The sequence below is a fragment of the Typopeltis vanoorti genome, chromosome 12, assembly GCF_054136105.1.
Source record: "Typopeltis vanoorti isolate ZY-2024b chromosome 12, IOZ_Tvanoo_1.0, whole genome shotgun sequence".
Taxonomy (NCBI): Eukaryota; Metazoa; Arthropoda; class Arachnida; order Uropygi; family Thelyphonidae; genus Typopeltis; species Typopeltis vanoorti.
The window spans coordinates 125977764-125997310 of NC_143560.1; the positions used below are offsets into that span (position 1 = coordinate 125977764).

Sequence of the window (19547 nt, forward strand, 5' to 3'; positions counted from 1 at the left end):
GGTAATGTCACTGTTTGCACAAACTACTGCCCTTTGCCTCTTCTGCTACATCATGAAGATTTTTGAACGTATAATTGGTGTGTGTTTAAGAGGCATTGTTACTATATCACCAAATCAATGTGGCTTTGTAAAGGGGTTGCGGGACAACAGATGCAAACCCTGCCATCCACCTACTAATGGAAAGACAGGAAAGACACAGGGAGAAAAGAAACAGGTTCACATGCTCTTCCCGGACTTGGAGAAGGCATTTGATTGGGTCCCATATGAACTGATTTGGTACTCTCTATGCACCCATGATGTCTCTGAAGCCTATATATGCTGGGTGCAGTTCCTCTACATTAACATCACCAGCTCCTTTCATGGTGCTGCTGGGGTCACCAAGCCATTTAACATTCAGGTAGGTATCCACCAAGGATCTGCCCTATCACAGTTTAAACTGTGTCCATGCACAGTTTATACTGTGCATGGACACAGTGACTACAGACCTGCAACAACTTCACCCATGGATCCTACTGTATGCCGATGATACCCTGCTGGCTCACAAGACCACAGCTGAACTTGAATTACTGGTCAACCAGTGAAAAACATGACTTGACTTCAGCTTGTGACCAAACCTGACAAAAACTGAATATTTAGAATGTAGCACCCAAACAGATGGTACAATTTTAGTTAACAGTACTGAACTTACTAAGACATCTAATTATCAGTACCTTGGATTCCATGTGATGTCTGATAGTAGTACCCTCCTAGATGCCAGAACACATATTAATGCTGCCTGGCCAAAATGACACCAGGTCATTGGAGTTCTGTGTGACTCCAGTCACACAGGACTCCAATTCTGCCATCTCAAATTCAAGATCTATCACACAGTCATCCAACCAGTTGCACTTTATGAAGCAGAGTGCTGGCCTGTAAAAACAGCATGAACATGCACTGCATGTCATGGAGATGCAGATGCTCTGATGGACAATGGGATACATATGGCTAGGCCATATTACAAATGATGACATCCGGAAAATCCTTGGTGTTGTCCCAATCCCAGAGAAAATGAGGGAAGCACATCTATGATGGTTTGGGCATGTGGCCAGTACTGACAAGGAATCGGTTGCTGGATGGGCTCTTACACTTAGCCCAGATGGCTGATGACCTAAAGGCTGCCCAAAAAAGTGATAGATGGACAGTCTAAAAGAAGACATGTAGTCTATGGGTGTCTGCCGTACTGATGCTGCAAACCGAATGAAATGGAGGGCCAAATGCAAAACAGCAGACCCTTCACCAAGTGGAACATAATGCTAAGAAGATGAAGAAAACTCTTAGAAGTAAGGTGAGGAGCTGATGTAGGATCTGATCGTTACTTAGTAGCAGCCGAAATTTAATTAAAGTTGCATGGGATTAAAAAAAAAAAAATTAGAAATCAGAATGGGAGGGTAAAATATGACATGTCTAAATTAAAAACGAATAAAATTAAGAATATGATAAAAAATTGATTTCATATTTTGGAAAATGAGAAGCTAGAAAGTGAGAAAGTATAAAGCCCAGAGTAATTAAAATGCAATGGAAAAAACTTTTAAATGGTATATACTGAGGTTACAAAGAGATTGTTTGGGTGCTTCAAAAAGTAAAATAATGTTTGAAAGTGCTAAATCCCAGAGAGCTAAAGAAATTAATTTCAGCAATTATAGAGAGAAAGACAAGGTAGTTAAAAGATCTGCAAGAGAGGATAAAAGGAATTATGTGGATAGTTTAGCAGAAGAAGCACAAAAGGCTGCAACATTAGGGCCTATTAGAAGACCAAACGAGATGACAGGGAAAATATACTCTGAAGAAAAGAAGCAAGTAAATGCTATAAGAGATAAAGATGGTTTGCTGCTAACTGAAAATGAAAAGAGCACTTTCATGAAATTTTAAATGTAGACAATAATATAACTAACATTATTAGAAGTTCAATAATGGAAGAACCTCCTGTAAGCATAAATTTAAATATAATATCAGAATCTATATCTAAAAGTGAAATAATGAATATAATAAAGCAAATGAAAAGTGTGAAAGGCTTTGGGCATTGGTAATATAACAATAGAAATGCTTAAGACAACTAAAGAACCTGCTGCTGATAAACTGCAACTGATCTTTAACAGCCTGCTAAAGAAGGAAAAGATACCTAAACAGTGGAAAGAAACAATGATGATTATAATCCCTGAGAAAAGTGATCTCACTAGATGTGAGAATTGGAGGGGAATTAGCCTACTCTCAGTACCTGTGAAAAACTTTCTGTAGAATATTGATAAATAGGATTAAAAATTAAGTAGAAAAGAGATTAAGGCATGAACAACTGGTTTTAGAACAGGTGAAGGTACTGTGCATCACATTTTTACTTTATGGAACATCATTGAACAAAGCATAGAATTTAGGAGCCCATTATACCTAAATTTTATAGATTTTGCTAAAGCATTTGACAGTATTGACAGAGAAACATTATGGTTAATTATTAAAAGTTATGGAATTCCACAAATATATGAGAATAATCAACGAAACGTATAAGGGAAGTAAAAGTGTGTTATTGCACAGCAAACGACATCCAAATGGCTTGAGATAAGATCTTGTATAAGGCAGGGTTATGTAATATCTTGGTTATTGTTTAATATAGTCTTAATATTTTATGAGAAAAGTTACAGGTGCAAGAAGAGGAATTAAATGGAATCCTATGTCACAGTTAGAAGATCTGGACTATGCTGATGACATAGTTTTGTAGTCATCAAAATACAATGATATGCAAACAAAATTGCAAGACTATAAAACAGCTGATATGGTTGGTCTTAAAATAATTGACTGAAACAGAAGTGCTTAAACTAAACAGCCAATACCACAAAGAGATCAAAATCAATCAGCATACTATAGAAGTTAAGAATTTTACATACTTAGGAGCAGATGTAGATATTGAAGGTGGAACTGACAGGGATATAATGCAAAAACTGACAAAAGCTAATGCTGTTTTCAGAAAATTAAATAACATATGGAAATCTTCAATAGCAATGTTAAGACTGTATTATTATATGGATCGGAGACTTGAAAGCTGACCAAAAATCGGGAAGCTAAATTGGATACTTTTCAAACCAAATGTCTGCATAAAATATTAAAAATATTTTGGCCCCAACATATAACAGATGACTTGTATAAGCTGACTGTGCAAATAAACATCACCAATGAAATAAAGAAATGGATTGGACACACACTGAGAATGTACATCAAAGAGACTCCTAAAGTGGCTTTGACATGGATCCCAAAAGAAAAACAGAAAAGAGGAAGGACTAAATTAATTTGGCAGAGAATGACAGAAAAGAAGACTGGCTGGCTGGAAGAGCTGGCAAAAAGCCACACTGGATGGTTCAGGACAGAGGTATCCAGAAGAAATAGATCTCAACCTTATGTGCTATGAGGCATGAAGAGGATAAGTAAGTAATATGGATAAAACAAAATTATTATAATAAAACATGCAATTAGATATTTAAAATTTATTATTCAACATATATACATGCAACAGTACAATATAGAAATTATATATTTTGTTATATATATTTTTTTCATATAAAGGAGGAAAGCGATTAGATGATAATGTTATCTTAAAATCTTTGAAATTTACATCTGGAAATCAACTGTACTTATCAGACCTTGGACCTCAGATTGGATGGAAAACAGTAAGTGAAATAAAGAATTTGTTCATATTACAATATTCAGTAGTAACCAGAGAAGCCAAAGAGTAATATTTTATTTCTTCTTTCATTTTTTATTGTTATTTAAAGTGTTTGGATTACAGCTCTGATGGTATTTTTAGTAATCCACATACAGTAAACAAAGGTTTAATCCAACTTCTGAAAATTCATTGTATCCTTTAATCCAAATTATATCTCATTCCCCTCATCAACTCAGTATGGTTTTATTTCCATGTTTTCATATATCATTAATAACAGGAATCACCATGAAGAGCACCACTGTCACCCTCCATGCACATGACTGTCCTTGTTATCCAAGTCATTTTGGTTTATGTCTTCAATGAATGTTTAGTGTTAAATTACCTCTGATAATGCTAGTGACATGTCAGCTTGCAAATAATTACTTTTAGCTAATAAATTATTTATTTACATTCTATGTCTACATAGTTTACTGTTCTAGGAACTTCTACATAAATAATCAGCATCATTTTCCATGCTTTTCAATGATAGATTGGAATACAAATTATTGTTTCCTGTTAGTTATGTAGTTTTGATTTAGTTTGAAGTTACAATATTGTTACCACTTTGAAAAAATGCTCTTTTTTTATAGAAAATATAAACTATTTTGTGTTCTTTTTAAAAATTAATCTAATTTCTAATTCAAGCACAAAATTCATCCCATTATAATTTAATTTTGATTTCGAGCTAATTGAGTATCCCACAACGTATCAGAAATTTCATTTCAGCTAGAATTTCATTCTGCATTAGCTTATTTTCTGACTAAATGCATATTATAATAGTACTGTTAAAGAAATCCTTTATAGATGTATTTCATCAACAAATTCTAAAATTTGTGCATGAGGAGAAAGTGATAGTATGGCTGTCTGTAATTATTGACCTCCATAAAAATGAAATGATTGTACTTTAAGAAAAACATTTTATTTGGTAAGAAATCTGTATTCTAGCTTGATGCTAACATGTGTAATTGTATTAAAAAAAATTAAGACTTGCATATAACATTCTTATAATATAATTTAACACCATGTTTATTGTAATTATAGTGGTTTAATTTTAAATTTGGAAGTTAATCTATTCCATGTAGTGGAAATTTTTTTTCCTCTCTGTTTCTTTTGTAAGAAAGTGGAAACACAAACACGCAGGCACGCACACACACAGGTTTTTTTTGTGAATGAAAAGTGAGACTGTGAGAGGTCAAGTTGGAAATGCTTTGAAATTGAGTGCCAAGTGTTTTATTTTTAACCTAGCTCTCATCTAATCCCAATCCATAAGTTAAGACTGGTTTGAACACTGTCTTGTATACAGCTAAGAGAAAGATAACCTCATTGTTTGGGTTTGGCTGAAAAAAAATTGGCTTCAGGGAAAAATAATCAGAGAGATCAAAGTGATTATTAGCATATAAAATAGCAATTGAACTCTATAAAATGCAGTAAAGAAATTTTGAGTCAGAGCAAATTAAAAAAAATGTATTCTTGATTTGGCACACACACACACGCACACACACACACACAGACAGAGGTTTTTTTTGTGAATGAAAAGTGAGACTGTGAGAGATCAAGTTGGAAATGCTTTGAAATTGAGTTCCAAGTGTTTTATTTTTAACCTAGCTCCTCATCTAATCCCAATCCATAAGTTAAGACTGGTTTGAACACTGTCTTGTATACAGCTAATTTAGTATTTTCACTCAACTCGTTTCTTTCTTATTCCATATAAATTATTTATACAGTATGTTTGGAAGAATTATTTCAAAAAAAGATTAAAGGCGTTGGAAGGATGTTTATCTGGTGTTATGGTGCGAAGGGTGGACAATCTGTATTAAGCCATTACCAACAGCAAATATTGTCGATGTCATTTCCAGCAGAATTGAGAAAGGAATACAGTTTGAATTGCAGACTTTGAAGTTCCTGAGAAAGATGACTTCATTGTTTGGGTTTGGCTGAAAAAATTGGCTTCAGGGAAAAATAATCAGAGAGATCAAAGTGATTATTAGCATATAAAACAGCAATTTTTTTTTTTTTTTCGATTTGCAGTGTAGCTGTTTCTTTATGTTGTCTTTCAGGATTAGTGGGTAAGAAAAGTTAGATAAAGATGGGGCTTTAAGGACTTTCAAACCTGTTACCTATACAGAGAAAATCCAATTTCCTGGCCATATGTGGCCTCAACTTGCTGCTTCTGTACTCAGTCTATCCAAGCACAATCTAAGAAAGTAAGTGACAACAGGATTATTTGTTAGCTGGTTAGGAAGACTCCTGATTTGTTACAGTGAGGTTCAGTCTCATGTGGTTCCTTTGATTCCATCATTTGCACTGCATTGGAGATAGGAGATCTCCTAGACACCATAGTACTACAATAGTGTAGTGATTTATGACATTTCCAGGGCATTTGATTATGTCTCTAGAAGCCTGTTTACCAAAGTGTCAGTTTATGATCTGCCTTCAGACTCTTCAATTGGAATGCCAGTTTCCTCTGATTATCACTGCATAGCATGGTGGATGGTTTCCTTTCTTTTGATTTCCCTATCAGTGAAGGAATCCCCAGGGCTCTGTATTTTTATCCACACTCTTCTATACAATCTCCTCTCACTAACTTCAAATCCTATTTGTAATTTTGTTGATGACAGTCCATTCCTCTTTTTCATCGAACAAACCGTGTAGCTCAAATGATCCTATCTTCAAGATCTTTCATAAACAGTATGCTCTAAACTACCAAAATGCATTTCTGTCTTATTTCTTGCAGCAAGAAGAAACTCACTTGACTTCCTCTTTCTTTGGTAATACTTAGGTCTCTGGTCAAGATCCAGTTTCTCTTCTTGGGTCAACTTAGAAATTTAATCTTTCCTGGTTAAACAGCAAGGGACACTGTTTCTCACCAACTGCTGTCACTGTATAAATCCCAAATACACGATCTTAATACTGTTCTCACATTTTCAGTGGTACACCAAACATCTCCGAAAAAAGGCTAGAAGCTATCCAGAATCTTTTTCTCCTTCTGTCCATCCACATTACTCATCATCATCATCATCAAGGATTTAGGCCTAGTATGGCCTGTTCCAGCCTTAGAAGTCATCGTTGAATCGTTTAAGAGGACGTCCTGGTTTTCTTTTTCCTAATGGCTTGTACTTTAAGGCTTGTTTTGGTAATCTTTCTGTTTTCATTCTGTGAACGTGTTCCATCCATTTATGTTTATATTTTTTAATTTTTTCAATTACTGGTTCTTGGTTTAATTCTTTCATAATATCTTCGTTTCTTTTGTGATCAAATAGGGTATACTTTGCAGTTTTTCTCATAAACTTCATTTCTGCTGTTGTTAATCTTTGTCTTTTTGTTTTATTGTCCAGATTTCGCTTCCATACATTAAGACCAGTAGGGCTAATGTATTGTATACTTTTAGCCTGGTTTGTTTTTGAACTAGGTTTGGTTTAAATATAGAGTTAATTACTCCTGTTATTTTTAAATATTTTGCAATTTTTATGTTTATATCTTTTTCATTTTCATAAGTGATCATACATCCTAGGTAGTTAAATGAATTCACCTGTTCTAAGATCTTGTTATCTAATACTATTTTAGTTCTTGCTGGATCTTGTCCTTTAAAGGCCATAGTTTTTGATTTTTCTGTTGATATTGCCATTGTTAGCATTCAAATATGTGTCAGCAGAGCTAATCTAAGGTGGTATGGCCACTTAAATAGAATGAGAAAAGATTATCAAAACAGGTGTTTGATGCCAACATGTCAAGAAAGAGATCCAGAGGAAGACCAAGGTCTAGGTGGATTATTCAGTCAAAACTGCCTTAGAATGACAGTATCGGAGTGCTCACAAGTAATAGACTAATTTGGCAGAAAATTGTGGATAGGAGATTAATAATAATGTAAACTTAATCATGTAGTGCTGTCATAGTAACCTGAACACTCCATGAGGGTATATATCAGGAAATTGATGATGATGACAGTATAGGTCCAAGTACTGAGAACTCCCACTTTTGATTTTAATCACAAGTGGGGGTTCTCAGTACTCAGTGCTATTTCAATAATGTCATATCTAAATCTATATTCTGTAACTTAAATATCTTCATGTGAAGCCCTGTCAAATGCCTTTGTAAAAAATTAAAAAAAAAAAAAAGGCAGTATATGCATTTCCCATCATCAAATTTCTTTTTATTGATTGTTATTTTATTATAAAAGGTAATCAGATTTGGTAAAACAAGAGCTTCCCTTAACAAATCCATGCTGACCCTCACAGATAACATTACCCTTGTCTGCCTAATGCTGTATACTGTCTCTTGCAGAAGAAATACTGACTGGTCTGTAGTTAGATACACCTATTCTACCACCACACCCATATGCAATGACACTATCTTATCCTCCTTCCTTGGACATCTTTCCCATAGCCAGACTTGCTTTGAAAAGCAGCTATGTGGCTGTCAGTTTATTAGCACATTTTCTTAAAACAATTTCATCTAGTCCAGTGCCTTATTGATATCCAGAGTGCTTAGTATTTGAAGTGCACTGCTTAACCTTAAGCCTGTCCCATCACTCTAGTAAAAACTATACTTTTCCTGGATGAAATACCTGAAGAAAGTGATCATTGAACTCCAAGTGACTGATGTCTTCTACATATCACTTGACTCCCATTTAGTCTGACAATGTCATTCTTTTATTGTCATTTTTCTTCCTACTGGCCACATAAAGAAAGAATTCCTTAGGATTTTTCTTTAATATCAGATTTTCCTGTAATCTTTTCTCATTTTATTCCAGTTTTTTCTTGTTTACTGTGTCATTTTCCCAGTCCAAGTCTTATGTTCCTCATGCAACTTCACCCTTATACTTTTTCCATAAGTGCGTTTTCATCTGCTGTTCTTATTTGATTTTGTCAGTCATTCATTTTACATCAAATCATTGCCGCTAATAAATATTTCTTTACTAATTCCCATGCACTGGGTGACATCTCTCTCTTCCAGTTCTTTCACCCATGGAACTTCCCCAAATTGATTTCTAAGCTTATTATAACTACCTATCTTATAATTTCACATAAATTTCTTTTTCCTCAATACTTATATTTTCCCTTGATGAGTCTTTGGACTTCCTGGAGGTGTCACATAATAATAATGTCTGTTCATCCTCCAAGTCAAAAATACATTGTAACTTTCTCACAGGGATGACATCTGTTAATCAGATCCTCTGATGCTAGAACCAAATCCAAAATTAATGAATATCTTGTTCTTTCTATCACTTTGCTTGAGAATTCCAGATATTTCATTCTTACTACAACACACTGTATCCTCTTCCCAGTTTATACTGCTATAGATAAAATCACTCATAATGATCTCTCATTTTGCTAGCCAAGCTCAACTGCATAAAGATCTCTTGCTCTGCACCCTTTGTGTTCCTTGGCTTATAACAACATCCCACTAAGTATATCATATAATAATTACATTGCAACTTCTTATTTTGGCATTTTAAAAATAAAACTTAAGCAACCGAAAATGTTTTGTTACATCTATACGTTACTTTTATTTTCGGTTTTCTTTTTCTCTCCCTACCCTCCAATTTAGAAGATGGTTCCTGATCTTCCTCCTGTTCCCCCCCCCCTGTCTCCCTCCCACACAAAATTGGACATTAGATGCTTTACTATGGTTAGAAATATCTTTGGAGAGCATTCATCCTCCATCCATTTTCATGTCATTATTTGATTTTATAAAAATAAATTAAAGATTTTTATCTCTTTGAATGATGCATACATTTTGTTACCAATTATTTATTATACTTAGGTGCTGGTTTACACTTATGATTAGGTTTAATGGAATGAATCCAGCACAGAACATTGCTGTATTTATTCCACTAAACCTAATTATGAGTAGACATTTTTCTTTTAGTGTGTTACACTCTCCTTCTTATATCTCACCATGATAATATTTTGGTGAGATATAAGAAGGAGAGTTACATTTGTTGTTATAAATGGAAGTATTTTCAATTTGCTTCTTCTGAGTTATACATTATGCATTTTTTTCACCCTAGTCATCATATTATACAGATCTAACAGATCTAGACTGTGTAACACTTTACTCTTTCAGTTTCTCTTTCAATTGATCTTTCTTATACAGAGCAGTAATATTACGATACTACTCAATATTGCAAAACTTGCCCTCCATTCCAATATAATGAAATCTTGTCTCTGAATCTGCTTGTGTATTTGCACTGAAGAGGTTAGATGTATAATGTACTGATTAGATACCTGTATATTAATTCCTCATTTGGCAAAATAAGATCAAAATGATTGCTAACTAATATGTTGATTCCACCTATACTGCATCCTTGTATAGTAACTTTTTATTTTACTTGTATAATTTTAGCGCCTCCGTAGCGCAATTGGAAGAACGACGGTACATTGCATCCTTCGATTGGAATAGGCCTAAGTTCGATTCTCGTGCGATAGGAGGAATCTTTATCTGGACGATTTTCAATCGAAGGTGAGTTAGCTGATCTCATACGAAGGTAGCAGAGTTTTTTCTCCTGGAAACTGGGGTTTTTCATCCCACATACAGACAAGTCAGCCCTTCAGAATAGATGCAATTTACAGACAAAAAATACTAGTTGTAGTGGTGGTGGAGATGGGTGGTAGATGGCGTTGATGGAGATGATTCGTAGTAGATGTTTGGTGTAGTGGTTGAGAAAGTTGTATCAATTGAGACAGTTGTAGGTGTCCTCCCGCGATGAGTTTTCGGACTCCTTGGAGGTATCAGGAATAATAATAATAATAAGGGGAAAAAATGTTACTTGCAAAAAAAAAAAAAAACTCTAATACCAGAACACTTCCAAAATGTGTGATATAGAATTGTAAAAAAAAGTCATTTGACTTTGAAAGACATTGCAAGCATTAAGGTGATAAAAGATTTGAGTGCCTCTGTAAATTTTTATTTTGGAAAAAGGAAAAAAGTTTCAGGTCTAAACATGTTGATGTTTGTCATTTTTATTAATAAATTCCAGTTTATCCCTCACCCAAATATTGCACACTGCTGATTTTAGGTGATTTATTGAACAGTTGGATACCCTTATGTTACATACATGTATTTATCATGTTAGTGCTGTGTTTTTTGGTTTTTACTTAACAAAAATATAAATAAAAATAAACATTTTTAGTATTTGAATTCTTTACAAAGATATATAATTTTAGGTTTTCCTTTGGGAGTATTTTGGACCACTAGTTTTATATCTGGTCGCTTACATTCGTCCTGCCATCTTGTATGGAATGCATGCTGCAACAGAACCCAAGCATTGGGTTGTTCAGTAAGTAAATGTTTGTTTCTTTTCTCTTTGATCTTGGCAAAGCAAATTATTTTACAGTTTTTATTTTATATAAAGTCAACATGTAATGCTTTCATTATTAAAAATTTTGGAAACAACTACCGTGTTATAGTAAAACTTCTGTTTAATATGAAGGAAAGGATCAACATGTATTGCCTCTTTCTTACTTCTAATTTTTTAGGAAATGACAATGTAAACTAATTAATTATAAAAACTTTAATAACTACCTATTTTTGGATATGGAGAAAGAAATGAACGTGGAGAGATGCTTCTGGAATTTGCCACAGATAACAATCTGATGATTTGCAATACAAATTTCAACAAAAAGATTGTCATAAATGGACATATTCCTGTGTTTGCCATCCTCTGATGGCAAACACAGGAATATGATCGACCTGATATTAATAGACCAGAAATGGAGAACCTCAGTTCAACAGTGCAGATCATTCCAAGGAGCTGATATTGATTCGGAACACAGCTTAGTGATTGCTAATATAAGACTAAAACTGAAACAGAAGTACAAAGGAAAGTTCCAAAAAGCTAGAGACATCTCAAAACTAAATGAAGACAGGCTAAGAACAGCATATCAGAACATATTGGAAACTAAGCTTAAGACCCCAAGTGAAAAACAAAATATAAATACAAGAGCAGAACGACTGACTACAGTGCTAAAAATAGCAGTAGAGGAAGTAATTCCTGAAAGAGAAAAGATCAACAAGAAATGGATAACTCAGAAACCCTAAAAATTGGTACAAGAGAAAAGAGAACTGAAACTTAAAAGAAATAATTCAAGGTAGCAGATGAGTTATACCGTCAAAAATGCAATGAAGTGCGGAAAGCAGCAAAATCTGATAAAGCCAAATGGCTTTATCAGATCTTGGAGGACCAGTGCAAAGACATTGAACAGTACCATGGAGAACACAAAACTAGAGAGGTCTATGAACTTATAAGAAATGTCAATAGGAAGTGGCAAACAAGATCAGTAGCAGTCAAAGTATTGATGGACAAGACAGAAATCGTACACAGATGGACAAGATATTGCAACAAACTATATAAAAATCAACTAAATGATACTGCAACAGAAGTAATCAAAGAACTAAAAGCGATTTCTCCACCAGCAGAGATCTTTGAAAATGACATCTTGGAAGAGGAGGTGAATAAGGCTATAAAACATCTAAAGAACAACAAGAGTCCTGGAAATGACAACATAATAGGTGAGATGCTAAAATATGGGGAAGAATCAGTTGGACAAGATGTTGCAGCAAACTATATAAAAATCAACTAAATGATACTGCAACAGAAGTAATCAAAGAACTAAAAGCAATCTCTCCACAGCAGAGATCTTTGAAAATGACATCTTGGAAGAGGAGGTGAATAAGGCTATAAAACATCTTAAGAACAACACGCTAACCACTCGGCCAACCAGGCCAGCAAGTAATTATTAAAGATTTTATAATTAATAATTTAGTTTCTGTTATCATTTCCTAAAATATTAGAAGTATGTATGTCTAACCAACACATATAAGCTTATCTACAGGAAGTAATATCTCTTTATTATTTGAATACCACTGACTTTTGCGGTAGTGAACTAGTAGTGACCAAAGGAATGGCCTACTCTTTTACAGGAAATTCAAACAGCATTGCTCTGAGAGTTTGGCATGAATTTTAAGTTTGTTATAACGAGTTTGCTATAATGGAGATTGTCTGTATAACAACGCATATTCCATCAGCACTACATTTCAACAACAGATCAAATGCAAAGTTTTGTTATATTAAATTGCCGATTCTTTTGTAGTCACCACAGATTATTTCCTTGTTTGTTACTTTCGTGTAAAGATATAAAGCCATGTAGAATAAGTATTAAACTCTGAATGTACATTTAAGCATGTTTTGATATACTTTTTCAGCATCTTAAAGACTTAGGTATATAAAAAATTTATTAAAGAGTATTCATTCACTCAACATACCATCAACCAAACAGTTCCCGAAAATGACGCTGTGTCAATATAGTCTTGTCATTTGTCACTTGTTATGCACACTATTTACATTTTACAATGTGGCCTAGCATTGCATAAGTCTTAAAGATCATTTTGGTAGAGACTTTTGACACCAAGAACATTTATTCCCTGATTATAATTTAGTGAATCATATAGAATAACCTCCATTGACTCTTAATTGCCTTAAAAATTTTCTGCCCTAAATAGAATATAAATGTTATAGTAGTTCATATTATGTCCTCCTCCTTCTTTTCATGTGATATAAATCCTGTTTTATTCTTCAGCAGTAATATTAAGTAATAAAGAATATTTCTTATGTGCTTGGCTGAGCAGATCTTCCTGTTTGTCACATACTTTCTACAGTTACTTGATGTTCAAAGCTAGCTTACATGATTATTCATACTGGTATTTTTAAGATGATGACAACATACATGATATACTAATTAAAATATTTTAATGAATACTTACAGTGTTTCACAGAAATCAAATTAGCATCAAGAAACAATGCACAGATGGATGTATTTTGTTTTTTTTACACTACTGATATGACATAACCAAGAGAAATATTTGGCAATTCTTTGAAACAGCATTAGCTCCTAAATATCTAAATATAAACCCAAGTATCAACTTGTCAGAATACACCATAGCCATTATTAGCCAAATGTGTGCATGAGAATGCATGAACATGCACAGTGTGCTGAACAATGCAATGTAAAATAAGAAATATTTTAACAAACATCAGTCTCTTCTATAACTAAATAGTCGTTGTCACTGTTGTTAATACTGTTTTGTCTACTAGCTTGTATGTTTACACCTGAAGAAATACTATATAATTAGGATGAAACGTCATGTTGTGAATTAAAATAATTGTTACCATCTTATTCCAGTGTGCTATCCTTATAAACTCTTAATTACATATTCATGAACTGGTAAAGTCTACATGCTTCAATACACACAAACACACACATATTCCTAGCTTTTGGACACAAACTGGTGTCAAAAAGCTAGGGATAAACTATATTTTTACCTATGTATGCATCATGACTATAGCCAAATGTGTACATACATTTATTGGTAGCATACTGACAAATTATATTACACAAAAAATGTGTCATAAATTTTGTACAAATTAAATTGCAATATATTATAACTAAGAAGAAAAGCAAACGGCTATTTTTCTGGCGAGGTTGATAAGTTAAGGGGGGATAAAAATCCCTTATTAATGGATAAAAATCCCTTATACTTTTATCCCCCCTTAACTTATCAACCTCACGAGAAAAATAGCCGTTTGGCTTTTCTTCTTAGTTATAATATGTTATAACATAATATAGTGACACACCTTTCTGGCATTCGTATAGCGAAAATATGTAAGTTCTTTTCACTTAAACTCTGATATTCTAGGTCTAGCTACTCACTGATGAGACCTCAAAAAAGGTTGAAACCGGTCTGGGTAGTGACCTCTCCTCATAATGTAAAGCAGTACTACATCTCCTAGGAGCTGTGTGTTTTTACATTATGAGAAAATATCAAGAATAGTGAGGGAGCTTGCTCCACCTTTGCAACGAGTTGCCTTGGTGTGGCACTACCAAGTGGTCACTTATGCTTGGATCTGCCGACAGTTCATCGGCATGAAACGTTTAGATCGTAGTTTTCGATCTTAGTTTCGCTTACTGGCTGAAAAAACAATAAGGGATTTTTATCCCCCCTTAACTTATCAACCTCGCCAGAAAAATAGCTGTTTGGCTTTTCTTCTTAGTTATAATATGTTATAACATAATATAGTGACACACCTTTCTGGCATTCGTATAGCGAAAGTATGTAAGTTCTTTTCACTTAAACTCTGATATTCTAGGTCTAGCTACTCACTGATGAGACCTCAAAAAAGGTTGAAACCGGTCTGGGTAGTGACCTCTCCTCATAATGTAAAGCAGTTCTACATCTCCTAGGAGCTGTGTGTTTTTACATTATGAGAAAATATCAAGAATAGTGAGGGAGCTTGCTCCACCTTTGCAACGAGTTGCCTTGGTGTGGCACTACCAAGTGGTCACTTACGCTTGGATCCGCCGACAGTTCGTCGGCATAAACGTTCAGATCGTAGTTTTCGATCTTAGTTTCGCTTACTGGCTGAAAAAACAATAAGGGATTTTTATCCCCCCTTAACTTAAATTGCAATATGTTTTTGGCAAAAGTTACAAATTTCCTAAGGACATAGTTAAGGAATTAATGTACATTGCTTACACAAAACTATGTGGAAAGACATTTCAGTATGGAATATGTCCCGCAAACTGTAATGCAGCTCTCCCAACATTGTACCATGCTTAGCACCAAGTGATTCAGGAGTTCTTGAAGCAAACTGGTTCACTCCTCCTTCAGAGCAAGGATAAGGCTTTGTTTGTTTTCTGGATAGGAATTTCGAGCAGATATTTGTCTCCCTATTGCATCCCAAATGTGTTCTGTGGGATTGAGAACTATGTCACCAGACATAGTTCTTTTTTCCAGCACTTGTAGCTTGGTGCATCCATTAAGCATAATGCCTCCCCACACAATGATCCCAGCATCACCGTATCTATTCCCTTTTAAGAACATTCTCGTGATGGTAAGCAGTACTACTTTCAAGCCAGATCAAGTGTCATCTAGAATCAGAGAAAAGACCAAAATGACTCTCATCTGTAAAGAATACATTAACCCATTGGTCTCTTGTCCAATATTTATGGGTAAATAACACCACTGAAAACGTGGTACAATGAACTGTAAATAAACTTGGACTACAGGCTCTTTTAGGCATATAGGCCTACTTGTTGCAGACATCTTGCCACTGTTTGTCAAGATATCCGCATACCCATGCTTGAATGGATGTTAACTTGCAAGCTGACCTGCTGTGGTGCGTTGATTACATTTTGCTGTTATAATCAAAAATCTGTTTTCATGTTCCATGGTAGAGCAAGGCGACCTCTTAGCAAATGTCTGGAACACATTCCATTGGTTTGAAATGCTGTCTGGAACCTGGATACAGTGCCCTGTGAGATTCCATACTCTGACAATATCAGTAATTCTACGGCCTTCTTCAAGCTTTCCAATAATTCTTTCTTGCATGAAATCATCTAGATCAGGCGTGGCCAACTTCATTCTATATGAGGGGCTAACATATGATGAGTGGTAGTTTCATGGGCCACACACTTTTAGACAGAAATTAAATAAAAATAAACTCTACATGTTTTCAAGGCAATAGTTATATGTATTGAATTACTATATTTGTTAAATCATTTTACTACTGGGAGAACAATATAAAATACTTGATTGATTTAAATATAAGTTGTTAAATTAAATTTAATTACATATTTATGGTTTTTTTTTACATGTAACACAACTTAATGAGAACATTGTGGACGTTCATGTGCGGCAACAAGTTCATCAAAGTTGATTTTCAACAATGATGACAATTTTAGTATGTACTTGTCCAATGTATTCTTGGTATTTAGTGGTGTGGTGCTGTATGTAGTAGCGTTTGAGGTTATATTCCTTGTGCACAGACAATACTTGCAAACACACACAAGGCACTGTGGTTTGTTGTCGTTATTGTTTATAAACAGAAATTCATTTTCCCATTTCTCCTGAAATGACCTGTTTTCTTCACAGATCTTACGTTTCTTACTCATAGTACACAAAAGCTGAAGTAACTGACCAGGGGACACAAACTGCAACAATAACACTGTTAACTGTGAAACCGAGTCTCTGAAACTGATCACTGTAAGCAGAGCAAGTAACTTTCAATGATGCGTTACTCTGGAGCGCATAGAAATCTACCACTACTACAGCTCACAAGAGAAGCAGTAGATATTATAAATTGAGTAATCCTTTTAAAGCAATTTTGATTCCGTGTTGAGAATATAAATCGTTTCCTTCTTCAGAAATAATGAATATAACTAGTATATCAATCAGAAAATCTGCGGTTGAAACTAATAGCTAAATTGATAATACATATAATTTAATATAGTTTTATCTTGCCGCAGGCTGCACAACTTACATTATGGGCCACATGCGGCCCGCGTGCATGCCATTGGCCACCTATGATCTAGATAATGTCTTTGAGACATCCAAGACATCCAAGTTTGCAACTTTTTTCCTTCACAGAAAGAGTTTCCTTCAAACACAATTTGCTTATCTTAGCCTTTTATCATGTTATCCTGGTGAGTGCTATCACGTCATCCCTTAGTGTGCGATTCAAAAATTTGAATGTGCACCCTCTTTCTACTTGAAATCGTCAGCTATACAAATTGCCACAGTTGATTCATCTGAATTTGTAGTTGCATCTTCAGAAATGGTGTTCGTCCTTATGTTTTGGACAACTGTGTGTGTGTGTGTGTGTGTGTGTTGATCCCATACACCAAAGTTTGAGAGACCTATAAGCAAATCAGTGCTGTGTGTAGGATGTGCAAGATAAGGACTGAGATGGAAGTTTATTGATTTTTTTTTTATGAAGTGTGAGCGGTATTCTAAACATGGGCAGATTTGGGATTTGTATATACAGTAGTATCTTGCTAATCTGAACTAATAAAAACCGTGATTGTTTGGATTAGTGAATTTCCCCCAAGAGACAACAATAACTAGCGTTTAAGACAAAAATAATCAGATTCTAATGGTACATCAATTTAATTCTGTAAATAAATGAAGTAACTGATAGAAAAAAGCTACTGTACTGTAATGTGAAACTTAAAAAATAATACGTTTCTTTTAGTAAAAAATTTAGTTTGTATATATCTGTATTGTTGAGGATTCTGATTTAATAAAATTGCCTAGTTCAGTACATAACTTAATTTGCTTAAAAAAATATCTTTCTTGTACACAACACAAAAAAAGTTTCACAAAATAACACACAAAATTTTTTTTTTATTTCTCTGTAAAAAAGTCACTGATTTTCTTTTGCTTCTTGGAAGCTAAACTTTTTTCGAATGCTTCTTCTCGGAGCTGCATTAGCAATAAAATTTTATGAAATGGTGTATCATTCTGCTTAGCCCATTCTATACACATATTAAAACTGTCAACTGCCTCTCCATGTTTTACTTTTTTTTTCTTCGAGTTCTTTATCATCATTATCATCTTCTAATTCATTCTGTATCGTCATATTTATAATTTCAGCATCTGATTTGATTTCAAATTCATTTTCGTTTCTACCTGTAATCCATTCCTTAACATCTCTTTGTGAAATTTCAACATCTTGATTTATATTTTTGACTAAATTATGCACGTTTTGAATTTCCTCTTTTTGTATATCTTGGTAAATTCTAGAAGGCCACAGTTTTTTCCACGATGCTCAAATTGCTTCAGGTTCGAGGCATCCCAGGCAGCAGCAACTGAGAATGCTACATCCTTCAAATTTATATTTTTAATTGATGTGGTAACGTCATAATGTTGGGAAATTACATTTAAAAGCGGTCTTTATGATCTTTTAATTTAATGGATTGTATTATGTTCTCATCCATTGGTTGCAACAATGGAGTACAGTTTGAAGGCAAAATAATAGTACAAAAAATAATAATACGTAATAAATAAAACTTTTTTTTCTTTCAAACCGTCATTCGGATTACTGGAGGGTTCGGATTAGCGATATACCACTGTAGTTAAGAGTTAGTTGGGTGTAAAATAGCTTCTTGAATAAAAAAAATGCCTGTTTTCTTGGAAGCTGAGGGGACTATTGATGTGATGTGTTTAGGCCAAAAGAGAGTGGAGTATTATAGTGGAGTGGATATTAATCCAAGCAGAGAGATCAGCTTGGACTGATTTTGGTGAAAGTTTTTCTGCTTGGTTATACTATAAATTAAAGATACCAAGAAATTATATACTTGGTTTAATCCTTTATCCAAGTGTAAGCAAACAAAGTTTGCGCCTGAAGTATTTTCAGGACTGTGGAAATTCGTGGTAAAGGTGGTATGACTTCACATCACTTGCCTTAGTATCCCATAATGCAAAACACATCTTTTTCTGACATATATAATGCTATGCATGATGGGAAGGGTCACTATCCAGACTGGTTTCGACCTTTATTGAGTCTCATCAATGGAAGCCAGACCCAGAGGTGATACCACAGTTGAGGTAATGCAGAAGTCATATTTTCATATATGAGTTGCCAAAAGCTGTCACACCTTTATTATTAAAATAAGGTGTGACAGCTTTTGGAACTTTTTTTTTTTTTTTGTAACTATCTCTAATCCAGATGTAAAGTCTGGATTAGAGATAGTTAGTTGTTGAAAGTTTTTCCACTTGGATAAATGAAAGATAATATAAGATGTGACACAAGAGTTTTTTGCTGTTTCAAGTAAAAGAAAGAAGATGACTTTACTCAGTCCTGATGGTAAGAAAGTGACAGAAGCAAAAGAAATAGTTGAGTTACTAAGTCATCAGAGATACCAAAATGACTTCTGATAGTGTCTTCTTAATTATACTTAAGAGGTGTTTCAGAAGCCTTTTCAGTATTTAGCATGTTCAAGAAAGATTCTTTGAATCTCTTTCTAGTAGAAGGCCACATTAG

At 34.2% G+C, this 19547-nt stretch overlaps 1 protein-coding gene across 1 annotated transcript in view; it reads left to right on the top strand.

The window, feature by feature from the left end:
• The window catches only part of Sc2 (trans-2,3-enoyl-CoA reductase Sc2), a 279834-nt gene that overhangs the window by 104853 nt on the left and 155434 nt on the right, over positions 1-19547 (top strand). Inside the window, exons 5-6 of the mRNA XM_090401561.1 lie at positions 3589-3692; positions 10894-11006. Coding sequence (XP_090257687.1) covers positions 3589-3692; positions 10894-11006 — 217 coding nt within the window. The remainder of the gene's footprint in view (positions 1-3588; positions 3693-10893; positions 11007-19547) is intronic.